We start from the raw sequence: 20,613 nt of genomic DNA, 5'->3' as shown, positions 1-20,613 counted from the left end.
GAGACGGTTTTCTGGAATCCCTTTGAAGTCAGGCAGTGACCATGTTCATGCGTCGGCTCTGACCGGTGCGATGGAATGCGATGGGATTTTTAGCTGGAGAGGTTGTGAGAATGACCCGTGCGCCGCAGCCACTGTCACATGGCATTACAAACACCACATACTTCACATTTCATATCACTAAAGGAAGATAGTATGGAAGATACACAAATGGAAACTGCCTTAGCGTTTGATAAGCCAGGCATTTATTAGTGGTACTGTCAGCATCACTATTATTATTACTTATTGATATGGATTTGGACAAAACCCCCTAAGTTTTAAACTTCAGCCTGACAATAAAATGGGACAACTTGCCCCAATTTACTGCATCTGTAGAGTACTTTAAATCTTTAAATCCGTGACCTTTTTCTAACACACTTAATTGCACTTTTAAAGAGTGCATTTTTGTAAGTTTTACTTTGAAGTACATTTTTAAATGTTCTTATAAACTTGCTTTACTTATTTTCATGTGTTGACAAACACATTTTAGCTGTAGTGTGTTATTTAAAACTATATTTTAAGTTAATATATGTAGTAAACTAAAACTTTATCATTACAAATGTGTTTAAATACATTACATACCATGTTCAATAGAAATTGTTACAGTATATTTTAGTTTTATCATAAACGCTCAGCAGTACACTTTAACCATATTTCAATGAAAGTGGGTGAAAAAGCACTGTAAAGTTCAGCTAATTGCATTTAGAAAATATTGAAACTATAATGCATTTTCTTTAAATTGCAGTTAACATGCTATTAATTGCAGTTAACATCTGAAAACATCACATTCAGTTCACACTTGAAATGATAGTTCACCAAAAAAAAGAAAATTCAGTCATCATTGACTTCCCCTCGTGTTATTTAAGTTTCTTTCTTCTGTCAAACACAAAAGAATAATAATACGAGTAACCGAACAATTGATGGTCCCCATTGACTCCCATAGTAAGGAAAAAAATACTATGGACCATTAATTTTAAGTTTATATCAAACACAAAAGAAGATATTTGGAACAATACGAGTAACCGAACAATCCCCATTGACTCCCATAGTAAGGAAAAAAATACTATGGAAGTCAATGAGGACCAATAATTTTAAGTTTATATTTTTAAAGTATTTAGTTTCCATAAGAAGTACTCTTTTTAGAGGTAGGCTAAAGTACTTCTTTTTCACAAGAGTATCTACAGATTTATCTCTCTATTTTTCCTAGAGACTGGGAATTGGTCTCTCTCAGAAAGCAACCATCCAAAACACCCTAGCAATTGCATAGAAACGTGCTAAAAGCACTTTAGTAACACCTAATACCATAGCATTGTGTCATTGACCTTTGAATGGAAAAGGCCCGCTTTCTTTAGATGAAAAATGTAGTTTAATTTAAAATGACTAATGCAAATGCTTATTTGTTGTTGCAGAACTGTGGCGTGGAGACGGATAACTTGAAGACTCTGGTGGGTCAGATGCGAGCAGCATCCAACAACTTGCAAAACTGTGCGTCAGAGCGCAGGAAAAACCCTAATTATGATGGAGGAAGTCCAAACAAACCACCTAACGTGTTTCTCACCGCTGTGGTGGAGCTGATAGGGGCTGCCAAGGGCATGCTGGCCTGGCTTGACAGGTATGTGAGATTTACACACTCCTTCTGTCTCTTACAGACTTCACCTACAAGGAATGTTCCAAGCACTTTGGCTAACGTAATGTAAAGGCTGTGCGAATGCTTGGAAGAAATGTTCTTAAAATAGTGTTAACAGGACATTAAGAAAAAAAATGTAATGTCCTTAAATGTAGGTTTATTTGAATTTTTAAGATTTTATTTGAATCATGTTCCAACCGCTTCGGCTAATGTTATGCAAAGAATGTGTAAATGTTAGGAACAAATATTGGGACAGCTCACTCAAAAATTGAAATTCATTTACTCACACTCAATTTGTTCCAAACTTGAATGAGTTGCTCTTTTCTGTTGAACACTAACTAATAGCACTAACTAATTACATTGAGGGAACCTTTTGAATAATTTGAATAATAACTCACCTAACAAGGAATTTTGGCTAACATTATTAAAGGGCTTCTAAATTAAATATGTATATAAATATAATGAAACCTGACTTCAAGTTCTCACAGTGTCAAGAGAAAACATTTTTTTAACATTGTTCAAATGTCTTTCAAATTAAAGGGTTAGTTCACCAAAAATGGAAAAGTCTGTCATTAATTATACAACCTCATGTCATTCCCAACTAAAAGCGACACTGACTCTGTTTTTCAAGTTTAAAACTGTAAAGCTGCTTAATTTAAGGCTATCTATGGCAGAAAGTACTATATAAATAAACGTGATATGACTGGACTTCACTACAGAGCTCGTGCATCGCTGTAATTATATGCATTCTTAACTGCTGCTTTCTCACCACTGTCAGTTTTTGTTGTATATTTCATTATTGAGAGGAAAGCGTGCAGCATATATTTACGCTGCTCAGCAGCTTCAGGTTCGGCTGTGTTTGCTGGGTTGCCAGGTTTTCACAACAAAACCGTCCCAATTGCTACTCAAAACTAGCCCAAAACTAGCACATTCGCATTTCGAGGGGGGCCCCTGGTAAAAATTGTGTTCCGGAGGGGTAAAATAATTTTTTTTTCAGTAGCCCCTCACTGCAGAACAAAGATCTAGGGGGTGGGGTTGGATCCACATCTAGGGGGTGTAGATGGTAGGTTTAGGGGTGGGTTTAGGGATCAGGGGGTGGAGATGGTAGGTTTAGGGGTGGGGATGGGTGGGTTTAGGGATCAGGGGGTGAAGATGGTAGGTTTAGGGGTGGGGATGGGTGGGTTTAGGGATCAGGGGGTGGAGATGGTAGGTTTAGGGGTGGGGATGGGTGGGTTTAGGGATCAGGGGGTGGAGATGGTAGGTTTAGGGGTGGGGATGGGTGGGTTTAGGGATCAGGGGGTGGAGATGGTAGGTTTAGGGGTGGGGATGGGTGGGTTTAGGGATCAGGGGGTGGAGATGGTAGGTTTAGGGGTGGGGATGGGTGGGTTTAGGGATCAGGGGGTGGAGAGGGTAGGTTTAGGGGTGGGGATGGGTGGGTTTAGGGATCAGGGGGTGGAGATGGTAGGTTTAGGGGTGGGGATGGGTGGGTTTAGGGATCAGGGGGTGGAGATGGTAGGTTTAGGTGTGGGGATGGGTGGGTTTAGGGATCAGGGGGTGAAGATGGTAGGTTTAGGGGTGGGGATGGGTGGGTTTAGGGATCAGGGGGTGAAGATGGTAGGTTTAGGGGTGGGGATGGGTGGGTTTAGGGATCAGGGGGTGGAGATGGTAGGTTTAGGGGTGGGGATGGGTGGGTTTAGGGATCAGGGGGTGGAGATGGTAGGTTTAGGGGTGGGGATGGGTGGGTTTAGGGATCAGGGGGTGGAGATGGTAGGTTTAGGGGTGGGGATGGGTGGGTTTAGGGATCAGGGGGTGGAGACGGGTAGGTTTAGGGGTGGGGATGGGTGAGTTTAGGGATCAGGGGGTGGAGATGGTAGGTTTAGTGGTGGGGATGGGTGGGTTTAGGGATCAGGGGGTGGAGATGGTAGGTTTAGGGGTGGGGATGGGCGGGTTTAGGGATCAGGGGGTGGAGATGGTAGGTTTAGGGGTGGGGATGGGTGGGTTTAGGTCTATGTAAGGTGGGAGGAGTTGGATCTATATCCAACCACGCCCCCTGGATCTTGTGTTCTGCAGTGAGGACCATCTCCATTTTTTGGCGGTGTTCGCCTGGTAAAATTTGCATTCCAGGGTCTAAATATCACGTTATTGGGGTCGCTTCAACCCACGGACATGATAAACAACCTGCGGCAACAGTGTTTAAGTAAACAAAATTGCGGGAAAATCACGGCCTTGGAAACACTGTCTGAAGTGCTGTGTCTTCTTCTCTTGAATTGCATCCAGGAAGGCTGAATGACAGTCTTGAGCTATAGTGCCACAGTGGTCAAACCGCATTATTGCAGGCTCTTACATTAGGTCATCAAATGACTACTTGACAGCAATTAATTTTTTTTTTGTCGACTAATCGTTTCAGCGCTAATAGACAGCAATGCAACTACCACATTCAAGGCCCAGAAAGGTAGTAAGGACATCGTTGAAATAGTCCATGTGACACCAGTGGTTCAACTGTAATGTTACGAAGCTATATGAGAATACTTTTTTTGCGCAAAGATAAATTATTAATAGGCTGACAAATTCAGTGTTATGCTAACCTTCATGTAACGTTCTGTTAACGCTAAGACAATTTTTAATTTCTAGTGAACCCAAAATCTTATGTTTGGAAAACATTTTAGAACTTATTTAGAGCAACAGTTCTAGCTCTCTACAGTATTTTCATACTAGATATGGGTTGTAGTACAGAGGGCCTTGACAGGGTTTTCAAATAAATTTCAGCATCACATTTTTTACTGGCAGGTGTCTCACCAACTATTGTTTTGGTTTTTGTGTTCAGTCAAAACACTTTAAATCTTTCCACATGATGTCATGCAAGCTGCTGGCATACTGAAACACACGTACATATACATAGACTGCACGCTTGGACTTGAAGCGACACATACCAGAATTTGCAAATGTGTTAACATCTCATGAGCTTTTGGATGAGTTACACTGGTTCTCTTTGTTTCTGTCTGCAGGACTCCCTTGACAGGAATCAGTGATTTCACCTCAACCAAAAACAAGATCATTCAGCTCTGTTTGGAACTGACCACAACTGTCCAGCAGGTTTGTTACTGTGTTCATTAGCGTTGATCTCCTAGTCAAAGCTTTGCAAACATTCACTACACACTGAAAAAAAAAAAGTTAACCCAAAAATGGTTACTTGAAATGGTTACTAAAAATGGCTAGCAAAAATATAAATTGCGTTAAGTAGTTTCACTCAACCAACCTATATACATCAATTTATCCCAACAAAACTATTTTTTATTTGGTCTGTAAGGTAAATAGTACAGGTTGCTATGCACACAATTTCATTCGCCAAGTTTGTATTAAACTGTTCAAAAATTCCATTAAAAATAATAATTTAATCATAATTTCTTATTGAAATATGATTTTGTATTTTATAAGTACTTTCATAATTTAATTATTACATTCTTATTGAGTGCACATTTTCTTTTTTTATCCTTATAGTAATTTTTAGTAAAATTGTGACAAGAGTTATTAAATGTAATGCATATGTAACCAGGGTTATTATCGTTAACTAAAACAAAAACAGAAAAAACACTTTCTGTACTTGAAATAAAATAAATATTAATTTAAATAAAATAAAAATTTAGCTAGTTGACAAAGTATTAAAATGCTAAAATAACTAAGACTAAAATAAATAAATGAAATGAAACAAACTAAAACTAATAAATAAAAATGTAAAAAATATTATATGCATATAAAAATAATACAAATTATAAAAACAAAATTTTTTCAAAAAATGAATATATAATTGAAATTATATTTGAAATTTCCATTAAAAAACATGCTGACCGCTTCTCAAGACTCATAATTAAATTCTATTAAGTTAAAATGTCTAGCTGCATTTAAACACGTGTCCACATAACAGATAAACACATGGACATGAGAAAATGTCTCCTGTGTGAACAACCTTTATGGTCAGATAATTTGAAAAACTAAAAATTTAAATAATATTTCATTAAAATAGAAACAGTAATTTGTAAAAATGTCTCATGATCAATGAAATGCAACCTCTGTTGAACAGTAGTGTATTAAGGTATATCTTGATGAACTCTTTGAGCACACAGATGTCTCCTGAAGCACAGAGAAACATATGTTTTTACTGAGCCGGAGCTCAGTGGGGATGGGCGGCTCCTAACTGTGATCGATGTCTCTGCTCTGCTTTTGCTCTTCATAGTCTCAAGCACCGCAACCCTCAAACTCTGCAGCAATTATCCTGCCAGACTTGTCTTTAGATCAAAATTAAACACTGGCGATAGGCCCTTCTCCATCTATTTGTTTGCACATTCCATATTTTGAATCCTCATATTACATTTCTTAAATACTTTCGTTGGTATTTTGATTTCATGTTTACCATTCCATATTTTCCTGTGGGAACTCAACATAATGTGGCATCTCATGCGAATCCTCCCTTTTTAATTGCAGGACTGCACAGTGTTTGAAATAGAAGAGAAGATATTAGAAGTGGTAAGTAGAAAGTCTTGTCGCTAGTTATTTGACACACAGCGTATTTATCATTCAGGCATTTAAACGCCTCTCAGGTCAGAGATTCAGCTGTTATCTGTGATGCATTTGGGTTCATTTTAAGTGTTGAGATGCAACTCTATTGTTCAGTTTGAGATGTTTTCCTTAGGAACCACTGGGATATCCTGTGGTAGATAACAGTATCTCACAATCTCCATTAAAGGAATGTTCCAGATGCAATATAATCATTTCGACTGTTTGTAAAAACAAGCATAAATTGGGTTAACACTTATGATGAACATCTATGGTGCAAGGCATTGCACTGGAATAAATGTTAAAATAAACATAACATACAAAATTCTGGTATTTTAGCTTAATATGCAGAGTGTGCAAGTGAAACAGAATAAGTTGCACGATATAATATATAGAATCGGTGCTTCCTTTGATTCTTTTATTGGATTTGATAAGTCACCCCCATATTGCTTCAAAATATGCTGTTTTGGACCCCATTGACTTCCATTGTATGCACAAAAACATTCTTCAGAATATCTTTTTTTGCAGAAGAAAGAAAGTCATATGAGTTTGGAAGAACAAGAAATAGAGTTTTCCTTTTTGGGTGAACTATCCCTTAAAGTAAATCAGGTTAACTTTGACTTCATGATTTCATCCATCCAGCCTCAGTCTACAGTGCATGTACAACAGATTATCCTGTGCACATCATGTCTGGCTTTAACAGAGTGCAGATCTTTCTGGAAGCCCCTAGAATCGCCTCCTTTTGTGCAAATGATCTCTAACTGTGTGCATTTGTTCTCTAGTACATAGTAAACAAATGCAATTTGACGTGCATCACAAATGTCATTCTGATATAGTAAACTTGCTCGATAGCCCACCTGGTACAGCATTGCATTTGCTGGTAGGAATCCTGTTAAATGAATCATGATAAAAGAGCTTAAAGAACAGTAAAAGCATGCTAAAGTGGCATCATGGTTGTGTCAGCAAATGCATTTTTATCATACGTTTGCGTTTGTTAACCCTTTCGGTTAGGTTTAGCGTAGGGCGTAAGTGGTACATTTTTCAAACACGCACTAACCCTTTTGCACCAATCACGGGATATTTCACTTACGAACTGCTGTAGTACAACAATCAGTTTTAGTACCACTCACTGGACATTTCTCTTTAAAAACGCTGCAAAACATGCAAGAAACAGCGTAATATGTTTGCATAATGAGCCTGGGTTGTTCAGTCACTAAGTCCTGGATAAGTTTCATGACCAAATGAATCATAAAAACCACAACATTAATCTTTCTGTTCATTTCAGTCACGTGTTTTGACTGGCATTTGTGATTCCACCATGAGGATGACCTCTGACCCCTTGAAGAGTCAAATGACCTGTTTGGAGGAAGTCACCATCACTAATATCAAAGCAGGCGAGGGACTGGTGAGTGTCAACAACCTACTGTATGCACAAACCCTGTTGGTATTGTTTTGCCTTTTGCTTTAACAACTGCATATTGTTTGCTTATTTTTTAAAGGGAATGTATATCAAATCCACTTACGATGGGATGCACGTCATCACCGGAACCACGGAAAATGTGAGTCAACAGAACAACAGATCGCTTTGACATGTTTTTCGTTTTTTGCTGTTAATGCATCAATGTCCAGCATCATTCAAGCCACAGTCTGTGACTAATGGAGTTCAAAAGCATTGCTTCAATTGATTCATGACGTCCGTTTGTGTTCCACCCTTCAGTCTCCAGCAGACAGAACTCAGAGGATTCATGCAGGCGATGAGGTGATACAAGTCAACAGACAAACAGTGGTGAGTCCGTTCATCTATCACGTGATAGTGAGGAGGATTATGGGTAATTGTTCTGCCCTAAAAGAGTGAAAGGAGGCAAGATGGTGAGCTTTTGTGTTAGACTGAGGAAACCTGATCCATGGGAGAGAGCAGGAGATATTTCAGCACTGAAAGGCCTTTTGGATAAGCATATTGTTATGAACACCTTTATCATTGTTTTGGATCAGTGCTGTTTTTATTCACCTCATATTTACAGAGAAAGCATTGGGTTGGTGCCGACCCATTTGTGTTTGTACAACATAAAGCTATTCAGACTACATTTACTCAGCTACAGTGGGATCAACTTTCCCCCATTTATGATTGTTTATGTCCACGATTCATTTCTATGAAAGTCCATCCTTGTGAAAAAGAGGCGCACGTAATTGTATAGATTGTGCACTTATATTTATTACAAAATGTGCTTGCAGATAATATAATATTAATAAAGTAAAGGGCACTTTAGCATACTTGGTTAACTACTGTAATTTACTGTAATTTATTCTGAGATCGCCATGAAAATAGCCTTGATGCTGGCATGGCATTAAAAAGTGAATAAATAAATAATGCCACAGTGAATTGACGATCGTAAATCTTAGTAAATCGCGTTGCGTGAGTCATTTAAATACTCTCCTCCCATAAACTTACAGATCGAAAGGGAAACTCCTACAAATGCATATTCAATAAGGTGAGTCACAAAAATAACTGTGTCCACACCTTTTCAGTGCTAATTACCCACCGTGTGTCTTTAGTAAATCCTGACAGTAGTTTTTTAACGCCAAATGAGGGTTTGCGCTGGCGCAAGCTGATAGTAAATCTGGCCCTTAGAGTACACTTTTATGACTGTCTATCTTAACACACTTAAGTACACTTCTGTCAGGACCACTATCGTCAAAATGATAGATACTCAGCATAAAGTTTGGTTTGGCGGTATGGTTCTGTTCTGGGCAAAACTCCCTGTCCATCCATGCAGCCTGTCATGAATGAGCAGGGAGAGCAGCAATAATAATAATAATAATAACCCCCCCAACACAAACGAAAGGCCAGAACCCCCCAACACACGATAGGCCAGAACCGCCCAAACCACAACTGATGGCACAAAGAAGCATAGCCTTCTTAAAATAGCAGAGACTGGGGCAGCAGGAAGAAGGCAGTGAAGGGGTGCTCTTCTTTATAAGCAGCTAAGAAGAGCAGCAAGCCCCTTTAATGCAATACCTGAAAAAGATGCAGAAAACGCACTAGAATTGGCAGCCTAATCTGCAGCAAACACAGCGTACTGCAGCCATATGAGCAAACATGAATGGTTCAAGAGATCGCCGGTTCGACCTGGCCTAAAAGATTCAGCATCCATTTAAAAACTCTATAAAACAGCATATAACAACTCAAATCAACTCATCAGTTTACAAGTGTGTCGTCTCCCACTGACATTGTGCTCGTTGTGTTACGTGTCCTCAATCTTGACAACCCACATGAGCAAAGACAAAAAACCTTACCAATACACTCGATAGCTTGCAGCAAGCATGTTGCTTGCTTAAATCACAGCATGTTGCAGTAGTCAAGAAACTTAAGGCAATAGCAGTCCCAATACTAGATGAGCCATAAGCAACAGCATATTTCGAGAACAATCAGATGGTCTAAACAACAGCAAAACATTAGCTTCTTGCTGTTGCAAATTTAACGAAGTACCAGCACTTGCAGTAACACCAATAGTTTAAAGCAACAAGCAGGTCTAGCAACAAACATGATACTGAGCACTAGATAAGCCCTAAAAGCAAGCGAAATCCCTATACCCTAACAGCTTTAAGCAAATACCTTCTGAAATAGCATAGACTGGGGCAGCATGCCCTTTAAGAAGAAGAGAAGCAGCGAAGGGGTGCTCTTCTTTAATAAGCAGCTGAGAAGAGCAGCATGCCCCTTTATTGCAGTAGCTACAGCATATGGTCAATAGCCGAAGTTTAGGCAACACCATGTAGCCCAGTGCTTCTCAAAGTCCGGACTCCGGTCCGGATCCGGACCCGGAGGGAATTCAATCCGGACCCGCTTCTATTTCATATTTCAAGAACATTAATTATATTTCCTACTTTGATAAACTCACGTTAAACTTGTAAATCATGTTTATTTATTTATTTTTTCTTTTTGGAGAAGGTCCGAAATTGCAGGCGAGATATTGAAACTTTTCCTTCATGACATTTGTTGTCATCACGACATCCAGTGAGCTTATGACGTTTGACGTAATCGGGCGACATTTCACCGCTAATATTTTTATTTTTTTTTGTTTTGTTTTACTATCACTTATATTATGGCAATTTGTCTTATAGCAGTGCCCAGTGTATACATTTATTTGTGGCGGCTTGTCACAATATCAAAACTGACCGCTACAAATAGATTTTCCAAAAGGCTTGTACTTCGTTGAATAAAATGCTGCGCGGGTGTTTTTATATGAATGTATCTTTTAAAAGAACCGTCCGTTTTCTTCAGAAAAGCTTTGATGTCAATTTTCATTTGGTCTTTCCTGTAATGGCTGATAAAGTAGCGCTTATTTGATTACAGTCGTTACCGAGGAAACAGCTATATCACGCTCCAACAGCGCCTCCTGCTGGCAGAGAATCAACTTGCATTTGCTAGTATGCGGGAAACACTGGTGTCTGTCAGCAAACATAAACAAAAAAGCATGCTTCAGAACTGTTTTGAGAAGGTGCTTAAGTTTTGAGCCATGTATTATTACTATGAATTAGGCTACTACTACTACTACTATTACTATCTAGTGCCCTGCAATAACCATTTACGCAAACTCTCTTTTGATATAAAAGGAAAAAAAGAGAAAATCGGCCCAAAAAATCAGCTAATTTGCTCCTGAGCAAGCGGGAAAAGCTGCCGATTCAAACTGAATAGAGCTTATATAGGAATGCCGCAATAGGTGTCGTATTCCTATAGGTAGATGTGATCAGCTGATGCAAGCTTGACTCACGTGACCTGCCAGAATTGACGCTAACGCTCGATTTTTAAAACATGTACTTTGTAATGTCAAATTAAAAGTTTTAATTTTGCTAAATCTTTGTTGCAATGATCTTTTGTCATGTTTTAAAGAAGTACAATTATTTTAATGTCTTCACTAATATACTACAGCACATTAAAAGTACTTACAGTAATTATAATTGTAACTGTAGTGTCTTGTTTGATATTACAATTGAATTTATTTCAGTAGGTGACATACACATTTCAATAGAAATTACATTAAAGTATATTTTTATTTAGCTTTTTAGAAAAAAATGATTTAGAAAACACTTTCCTCCGGTTTCACAGACAAGACTTAAGGCTAGTCCCAGACTAAAATGCATGTTTGAGCTGCCTCAACTAAAAATATCTTGCTCTGACTTATCTTAAAATATGTCAGAGCCATTATTGTGTCTCAAGATGCACACCTGTAACGTTTTCTTCTAAGGCATTTTTAATAGAAGCTGCTTAAAAACTTTTAATTTAACTAAGGCCTAGTCTTGGTTTAAGATAAGCCCAGTCTGTGAAAGCAGGCCTTTATCTCTTTGTGTGAATTAAAGTTTAAAATGAATAAAATAACATTTAAAAATGCTATTTAAAAAAAAAACTTACGTTGAGACAAAAATCACATTTATGAGAAATACAGTTGCAACTGTGAAAAACACAGTTATTTACTGAAGAAAATAAGATATATGCAATCATGAGAAATTACGAGAGCAATTACGATTACAATTACGAGTCACCCATAAACAGATGTACTGCTTTCTTCTCAGGTGGGCTGGCAGTTGAAGAATCTGGTGGAAAAGCTCAGAGAAGATCCTCAGAATGTGACACTGATGGTGAAGAAAAGACCATCAGGAACCTGCGGCTTCACACCAGCACCCCTGAAAAACATGCGCTGGAGACCCCCTGTCGTCCAGGTACTGCCCTCATTCTCCTATAGTTTAACCTCTCAGAAAGCTTTTGTCTGAAAAAAAAAAATTAAGCAGCACAACTGTTTCAAAGAAATGTTTTTGAGCACCAAATCAGCATATTAGAATGATTTCTGAATGATCATGTGACACTCAAGATGGGAGTAATGATGCTCAAAATTCAGCTTTGCATCACAGAAATAAAGTACGTTTTATTATATATTCAAACAGAAACCAGTTTTTTTTTTTTTTTTATAATATTTCACAATATCACTGTTTTTACTATATAAAGTAAAAAAGTAAAGTCGTGACGTATTGTCAAGTATGGTGACCCATACTCGAAATTGGTGCTCTGCGTTTAACCCATCCAAGTGCACACACACAGCAGTGAGTAGTGAACAAATGCACACACACACACACACACACACGGAGCAGTGGGCAGCCATGCTGCAGCGCCCGGGGAGCAATTGGGGGTTCGGTGCCTTGCTCAAGGGCACCTCAGTCGTGGTATTGAGGGTGGAGAGAGCGCTGGACATTCACTCCCCCCACCTACAATCCCTGCCGGCCGGGGACTCGAACCCGCAACCTTTCGATTACGAGTCAGACTCTCTAACCATTAGGCCACGTTTTGAATAAACACAAGCAGCCTTGGTATCTTATCAACCCCAAACTTTTGAACACTAGTGTAGACTAGTTTGTAGTAGTATGTTTGTAGATATTTGTATGCAAATGACAGCTTGTGAGGCCTTTTCTACTGTTTCTGTGTTTCACATTTGGACAAATTCCATGAACTTTGTTCATTGTTTCAACATGAGTGGATGGCTTTGCATGGGTGTTGCAGAACTAAAACAATGAACACACACACACACACACGTTAACTTGCCTTTGAAAATGCATGTTGATGTCACACATCTTCCACAGCTGACTTATGTTGATTAATAGAGGTTAAGATTGCTGGACCAGCAGCAGGGTTTCACATCAGGATGTGTGTTTCCACCTGATTAAACTCCCGGTCCAAATGTCACACAGCCATTGATTTCAGAAATACTGTAGCTAATATTAGTCCATATGGACTCTCCCAAACACCTCGCTATTCTTTTAAAGGTCAGACTGTAGACCACAGCTCAAGAAAAACAAGAAAAAATGTCCTTCAATGAAAAAACATTATTAATGTTAAAAAAAATCCATGATAAAGAGACATTTTGATTTGTGTTATGAACATGAATGCTATTACAAATCAGGCTGTTTATTTAGGAGTGGTGTGCTGTTACTTTTAAAAGAGTTTTGCCTAAAAATGACAACTATCCATAAGCATAAGCATTATGGTGGCAGGTTTTGCACAAACAAGCACATTTCAGGAAGTGTAAAAATCTAGTTTACATAATGAACCTTTCAATGAACGAAAGTTTGCCAACAAATGTCCTTAATATCGGTTTATCCAATTCATATAATCCATACAGGAACTTACTGAGTAAAAAGCCTACTATTGGTTCTTTCTTCAAAAGTAAAACAGTACTCTTGAAATGATGTGGATTTATGTCCATTCTTGCCCTAGCAAAGTCTCTAATTAAAGGCTTAAAGAAAGTCTACTTTCAACAAAAATGGGCATGTCTCACAAAATAAAGCAGGTCCTTGAGAAGAAAAAAAATACTTGAGTACAAAGTGTCTTAATGTAGTGATTTACTGTTGAGATCAAAGGTCTGTGGATTCAGATTTAGTAAAAATGAAAAGCTCTGTGATCCAACTAATCTCATTTAAAAGATTATATAAGATGTAATTTAACAAGGGTTTCTTCACAGCTATCATATGTAAATATATCTTAAACCAGGCAGAACGAGGGAGTAATAATTTTGTTTGTTTTAGAGCCCATCGTATGTGCCTCCTGCCGCCCAGTCATCCAGAAATCCTGTGCAAATCAAGCGTCCGGAGAAATCTGCAATTTTAGATCTCTATATTCCTCCTCCTCCTTCCATGCCATACAGCCCACGGTCAGTATCTGTTTCTCTGATAACGTATCTCCTTCATATTAAATCAATTACTCTGTGGCTCTGTTCCAAAACAGTGATCTGCCTTGCAGTACATTACAAATTATGCTCACTTAGTCCAAATTATACTTCAGTTTTGCCATGTATGCAACACCATCATTCCATCATTGTCCAGTGTCTGCGCTATTTCTCTCCAGAATTTATGATTGACTTATATGTCTCATACATGTGGCCATCTAAATTTTTGCTGTTTTCAGTAGTTAGTTGTATTTGTTCCATCTCACTGCATGGTGAAAAAAAAATCAAGCCGCACATGCAACCTTACCGTACAGAATATTTAGAAAAATTGGTTACACTATGCAGGCACTATACTGGTGACGAAATTTACGCCACGTGTACTGTATGCATACCTTAGCGTACTGAAGTGTACAATGTGCTTGATTCCAGTAGTTTTATGTTAGCATTTTGCTAAGCTATCTAAACTATTGGTGCATTCAAGCCATGAAAGAAACAATCATATTAATGAGTTAAATGCACATAACTGCCGCCACAAAGTCGTAATTACAAGTGTGAGACTCCAAACTTTCTCTAAGCATGGATTTTTCAAGTTGGTGACGTGTTGGATGCATTAGATGCAGCGTCATAACTTTTTTTCATTTGCAATAAAACTAGCTAAGTTGCAAGTATAAAATTTGACATTTGTATACAGTTACGGTCAGGGGCACCTCTATGGTTTCTTGGGTCCCCTGGACAGCATATTCACTCGGGACCCCGCGGTGGGGAGTTTGTCCCCCTCGTCAGAAATCGTGATCGCAGTCCGGGGAGGAGGGGTGTCCCCCTCCGTACAGATCCTTTCGGTAAATCGTGTTCCAGGGGGGTTCCCCATCGGTAGAAACCGCATTCTCCTCGATAGAAACCGCATTTCCCCCTCGGGTGGCCCCCCTCCATCGTCACCCCTGGTTACGGTAGAATATATACAGTAATGATTCAATTTACCGCACCTTCATAAATTGAATAAAAAGAAAAAAACACTCCTGATGCACATTCTTTATTCATCATTTTGTAGAAGCGGAGTTGTAGAAATCTTGCTGGATTTTTCATAGAAAAGGTGCATCTTGCTTTGGCCAAAGTGACTTGAACACACCTGAGGTCAAAATTATGACTTCCGAAATCATAAATACAAACTTTCTTTATCTCTGTGTGTGTGTAGGGATGCAGAGATGAGCGAATATGCAGGAGTAAAGATGAGACCAAAAGGTTCAGAGTCGCCCAACTCATCTCTGGATTTAGCTAGTAGACGGCGTTCAAATATCAGCGACTACAACAGCAAACCTAGCGTAAACCCAGCTGAGGTCGCCATCCCACAAGCACGACTGAGACAGCGGACCCCATCTAGAGGTCTGTACCTGTTCAACCTACATGACTTTATTTTGTAACATCACCAAAGCAGCCGCACTGATAACTCGATTGTTACGATTGTGATTGTTATGATTTTCTTCAGACAGCAAAATTTGTGTTTTTAAACTGAATGCTTTCTGATCATTCAAAAGTCAAGTTTTTTTAAATGTTTTAAAAATGTTTTTTGTTATGCGAACATTAAGAGAGCATTCCAGTTTATAATTTTCCAAACATTAAGGGAACGTTACCTTTGAATGTCCTCTGAACGATCTGAAACAAGTAGACACACATGCATGTATATATTTAAAAAATGTTATATTTATATATAAATTTAATTATATGAATATAAATATATACATGTAAATACATGTAGATATTTTCTAAATACATACTGAATGTGAGTGTATTTATATATACATAATAAATATACACAGTACACACATATATTATGTAAACAAAAACTTTTATTTTAGATACGATTAATCGTTTGACAACACTGTAGTAACATTTAAAAAAACATTAAACATTTCAAAATAAAACATTCCATAAATTAAATAAACATGTGCTGATGTTTTGAGAACATTAGTAAAGCACAGATGACTTTGAATGAACGCTCTATTAACGTTACTGGAAAAAAAGTTTGTTCAAAACAAAGCTGGGTTGCATTACTGACTGATTGTCCATACGACAACATGAAGTTTTTAATAAAGCTCTTTAGTCAACTATGTGGCATTTGAATGCATTGTGAACAAAGCTTCAAAACAAACTCAAATAAAACCTGCACAGAAATTAAAGAGGAGATTCATATGGTTCCATGACGTCTGCTTCCTTTTCACTCTGAGCCTTTAAAGACTCAATTAGACTGATTATTTCATTGTGCATGTGCTTTAGGGAAGCCACGTCCCATGTCCATGCCTGTAGACACTTGCCTGGGCGTCTCGGACTCCCCCTCCAGACCCTGGGCTCTTGGACGGAAAGGTAAGTGCAACACCTGCCTGTGTGTAAACTACCGCTGAAGCGAGTTAATCTCCAGCTGTCAGCGTAAACATTTCACGAGCCCAATTACATTGGAAGGAGCAGACAAAGGTCAGATAACGCTGTTGCATTGCATTTTTGTCTCTGTATGTCAGTAGCTCAAGGGGTGACCTCTGTATACCCATAGTTCATCAGTAAACGTGCAATGTTTTTTACAGACTATAAACAGATGTAGAGATGTTTTCTTGTTGCTACTGAAGAATGCCTGTTATCATAGCTAGTCAAAAGCAAGTTATCATGTTGCATCATGATTTTTTTTTAACTTTGTTGCTTGATCCATAGTCTGGCAGAGCCAGAGCATAAATCTGTAAAAATTCCACATTGTAACTTAAACTTGTCACATTAGCAAGTTTTCAGTGAAATATTGCAGGCAAAAACCTCTAAGTCTAGCGATGTATGAAGCACAGCTCACATAAAAGTTACTTTCAAAACAAGCAGCTTTCCGCTGGAAATCTGTCTGGAAAAATCTTCAAATTTCCTTATTGTGTAGATTACTATAAAAACGACTGGATTTCAGCCATGAACATTTGCTCATCATAAACATGACCAAACCTTAAACCTGTAATCAATGGCACCATATACAATTACAGACTGATGTGTACAGAATACGTTTTGATTATCTTATGGACATAATTGTGGGTTTCTTTTGCTTGATTTAATTATATATGAGTTAAATATACAGATTTATATATTTTGCTATATTTCAAATGATTGTTTAAAATTGTATGAGAACTTAAAAAAAAAAAAAGAGTAATATTAACATTATAATATTAAAACTCTAATATTATTTTTTTTTCTAAATTGGGACTATCCCACATGTGTGGTGTTATTTCCAATGCACTGAAAATTTTTGCAACTTTTTTTTTTTTAAATAAAAAAAATTATTTTAAAATATATATATTTTTATTTTTAAAAAATAAAAGAATATATATATATATATATATATATAAAGTTTGTTTATTGAAGAAGATAACAGTGTGAGAGTAGAGTGTGCTTACGATGAAAAGAAAACAAGCAAAAATCTAAATAATTGTGTCGTTTTAAAAAACTTTAATTTTGTCAAATTAGGAAAAAGTGTCAATGGTGTCCATCATGCAATATATCTTTTTAGATGTTCTGGAAATTACACTGTGATGGGGGGGAAATTCATGCCTATGATAAAGTAATAATAGAGAAAAACACTTTGTTTTCTTGTAATGTACACTGTTGGGCATAGTGGACAAATTAAATTAACTAGTGCAGTATGAAAAATTTGAAGATATTTTCTTTTCCTACAGGGTTACAAAATGGTATTGGTAATAGTAAATCGAGCTATGAAAACAAAGCAGAATATACAGCTTTTACATTATAAAAATGACTTTGGTTCCACATAAGTCAGCCAATTAGATTGACTCTTGCCACAGTCCCTGAACAGTTTAAGAATGCCATCAAAGGTTTTCAGTTATGTTAAACAGCTCTCATAAAAGGTGTTTCCATCCTTACATGATGTGTCTCGTCTGTCCTCAGGTGATGAGATCTTGCACAGGTATCTGAGTAACGAACAGATCCCCACCATCTCAGAAGAGTCGCCCTGTTACCCGCTGCCCTACCGCCGCACAGGAGAACGGCAACTCATCCGAGGAGTCGACCACATCCGCGGCAGCCAGTGCTTTATCAACGCAGACCTACACAACAGCGCCACCATACCCTACCAGGAGGCTGTGGCTCGGAAACCTGCAGCCAAATCTTCCAAGAGACCCCCCTCAGAACCCTCACTGCTGAGCAGCTGGATCGCCCGACTCAAGCTGCTCACACACTGAACGCCTTGCTGCTCGTCTGCAGTATTATCACTTCAGATCCAGAACGCTCCACAGGACCTGTTGAAATTCAGTTGGGCCAGTATTAAAGACATCCTCAGTGAAACACCTGTTACTTTATTTAAGGTTTCTTCAGCATTAAGGACACTACTGAAAACTCTTTCTCTGATAAATCAGGTCTTTAAAAGGACTTGGAACTGTGTTATCAATAAGGTATTTAATTTTGTGCATATATTGTATATTATAGATACAGCTCCAGCATATTTCCCACTTAATAAATGGCTTTTTTAAACATATGCTTTAGGTAAGTTAAAGATATGTTATCTCTGAAATGAGAAAAAGAAATATACTGTACATGCAAGAGTTTTTTTTTTTAATAAGAACATTTCTTTTGAAATAAATGTGCACACTGGTGTAAGGCAAGAAAGTTTTTGTGAAATTCAAAATGTTTGCTTCAAAATTGACTCCCTTTTAATACATGAGTGTAAATGTGAATCCATTTGGTCACTCCCCGCAGGAAGTAGAAATGGATTTGGAATGACAGGAAGTGGAATTTACTGAAATGCAATCTAATGAAATTTCAAAGGTCCAAGGAAATTTGACTAATTATTAGTGCTGTCAAATGATAAATCACGATTAATTGCATCCAAAATGAACGTTTTTGTATGTATATATAAAAACACACATACAGTATATATTTAGAAAATATTTATATATTGTATATACATTTATATATTTATATTATTAAATTTTATATTATAAATAAATATATACATACCATATTTTTCTTAAATATATACATGCATGTGTTTGTATTTATATATACATAATAAATATATACATTACACATATATTATGTAAACAAAAACTTATTTTGGATGCGTTTGACAGTACTATTAATTATGGTTAATAAGTAGAATATATTTTATTCTGATTAGAAAAAAAACTCACTTCAAATTAACAATCTTTTTTTTTTTTTTTTTTTTTTAGGTCAGTAATATTTGTTTTAAGAAATTAATACCTGTATTCAGTAAGGATGCATTTAATTGATCAAAAGTGACATATTTCTAATTCATATTAGATTCATAAATGCATGGCATTTACTACCAAATTCAGGAAAGTGTCAAAATTCTAAATTCAGTTCTCAGTAACACAGAGCCGAGTGAGTATATTTTGCCATAGCATAGTGTGACGTGTATGCTACAGTAGCACAATAATAAAGTCTGAAATCTTTTTTATTTTATGTACTAACTCGCATTTCAGTGTGCAAATTACTAACTGTCTTAGATCATATAAATGGTCTTCTGTTGTGAGTGTTATTCATGCTTGAATCCTTTCAACCGTTTCAGATGCAAACAAACTGTTATTAACAAGTGGGTGGTCTTAAAACCATCTGCTGTAACACAAGTCATTAGTTTTGAGTAAGATAGGATACTACTTGATACTCCTTTATGTTGTCAAACACTATTAATAAAGAATGCTAAATGGAAAAATCCCCATCATACCATAGATTCTTGTGCGGGGCAAATGTGACAACCAGTCTTAAGTCGCCGGGGTATATTTGTAGCAATAGCCAAAAATACACTGCATGGGTCAAAATTATCCATTTTTATTTTATGCCAAAAATCATTAGGATATTAAGTAAAGATCATGTTCGATGAAGATATTTAGTAAATTTCCTACTGTAAATATATCAAAACTTCATTTTTGATCAGTAATATGCATGGCTAAGAACTTCATTTGAACAAATTTAAAGGGAATTTTCTCAATATTTAGATTTTTTTGCACCCTCAGATTCCAGTTTAAATAGTTGTATCTCAGCCAAATATTGTCCGATCATAACAAACCATACATCCATGGAAAGCATATTGACATCCTGGGTCACAAATGCATTGGGCTATCTGATATTTTATGGTCTTCCTCCAGAGGGCGCTCGCGGCTCAGAAAGCCAAAAAAAAAAACATCTGAAATTTGAAAAATCTGATTTATTGGAGAGATTTGCATATTTAAAAAAGTGTAAGTGTTTAAATCTATTCATTCCCAGGTTTTATACGTAAAATATAAATAAAAATATCACATTTAAATATATAATCCAACGAATTCTACATAAAAATAAAACCTTACACATTTTTCTGAATTCTTTATTTAGTTATTTATTAGTTATCACAACCGACGCTGTTTCAATTCAAAGACTTTTTTTTTTAATTAAAAAAAAAAAAACAGTAGAGTTGAGAATCACACCTGATACAACAAACAAAGTCCCGCCCATTTTTAGTACCTGTGTTATGCTAATTGCCTTTCTACTTTATTTTCTACTTGTGTATCATATTATCCGAATAATTAGATAATTAAAGGAGATTATAAATACATCCCAAAGCATGTTGAAGAAAGTTTTTTCACCTCGGTGGTCGACAGCTGAAGTCCTTCTTTTACGCAAACCACTAGATTACACTTGAATATAATGAAAGAAAAATGTCTT

The 20,613-nt window shown here is 37.1% G+C and overlaps 1 protein-coding gene across 1 annotated transcript in view; it reads left to right on the top strand.

The window, feature by feature from the left end:
- Positions 1-18,558, top strand: part of cnksr3 (cnksr family member 3) — a 34,755-nt gene extending 16,197 nt beyond the window's left edge. The window contains exons 3-13 of the mRNA XM_079375543.1: positions 1,446-1,648; positions 4,669-4,756; positions 6,143-6,184; positions 7,500-7,619; positions 7,714-7,773; positions 7,932-8,000; positions 11,783-11,929; positions 13,784-13,908; positions 15,116-15,303; positions 16,195-16,281; positions 17,845-18,558. Coding sequence (XP_079231669.1) covers positions 1,446-1,648; positions 4,669-4,756; positions 6,143-6,184; positions 7,500-7,619; positions 7,714-7,773; positions 7,932-8,000; positions 11,783-11,929; positions 13,784-13,908; positions 15,116-15,303; positions 16,195-16,281; positions 17,845-18,137 — 1,422 coding nt within the window. The 3' untranslated portion in view covers positions 18,138-18,558. The remainder of the gene's footprint in view (positions 1-1,445; positions 1,649-4,668; positions 4,757-6,142; positions 6,185-7,499; positions 7,620-7,713; positions 7,774-7,931; positions 8,001-11,782; positions 11,930-13,783; positions 13,909-15,115; positions 15,304-16,194; positions 16,282-17,844) is intronic.
- The last annotated feature ends 2,055 nt before the right edge of the window (positions 18,559-20,613 follow it).

Source organism: Barbus barbus (genome assembly GCF_936440315.1).
Source record: "Barbus barbus genome assembly, chromosome: 24".
In the NCBI taxonomy this organism is placed as follows: Eukaryota; Metazoa; Chordata; class Actinopteri; order Cypriniformes; family Cyprinidae; genus Barbus; species Barbus barbus.
This window is presented reverse-complemented; position numbering and strand designations above follow the sequence as displayed.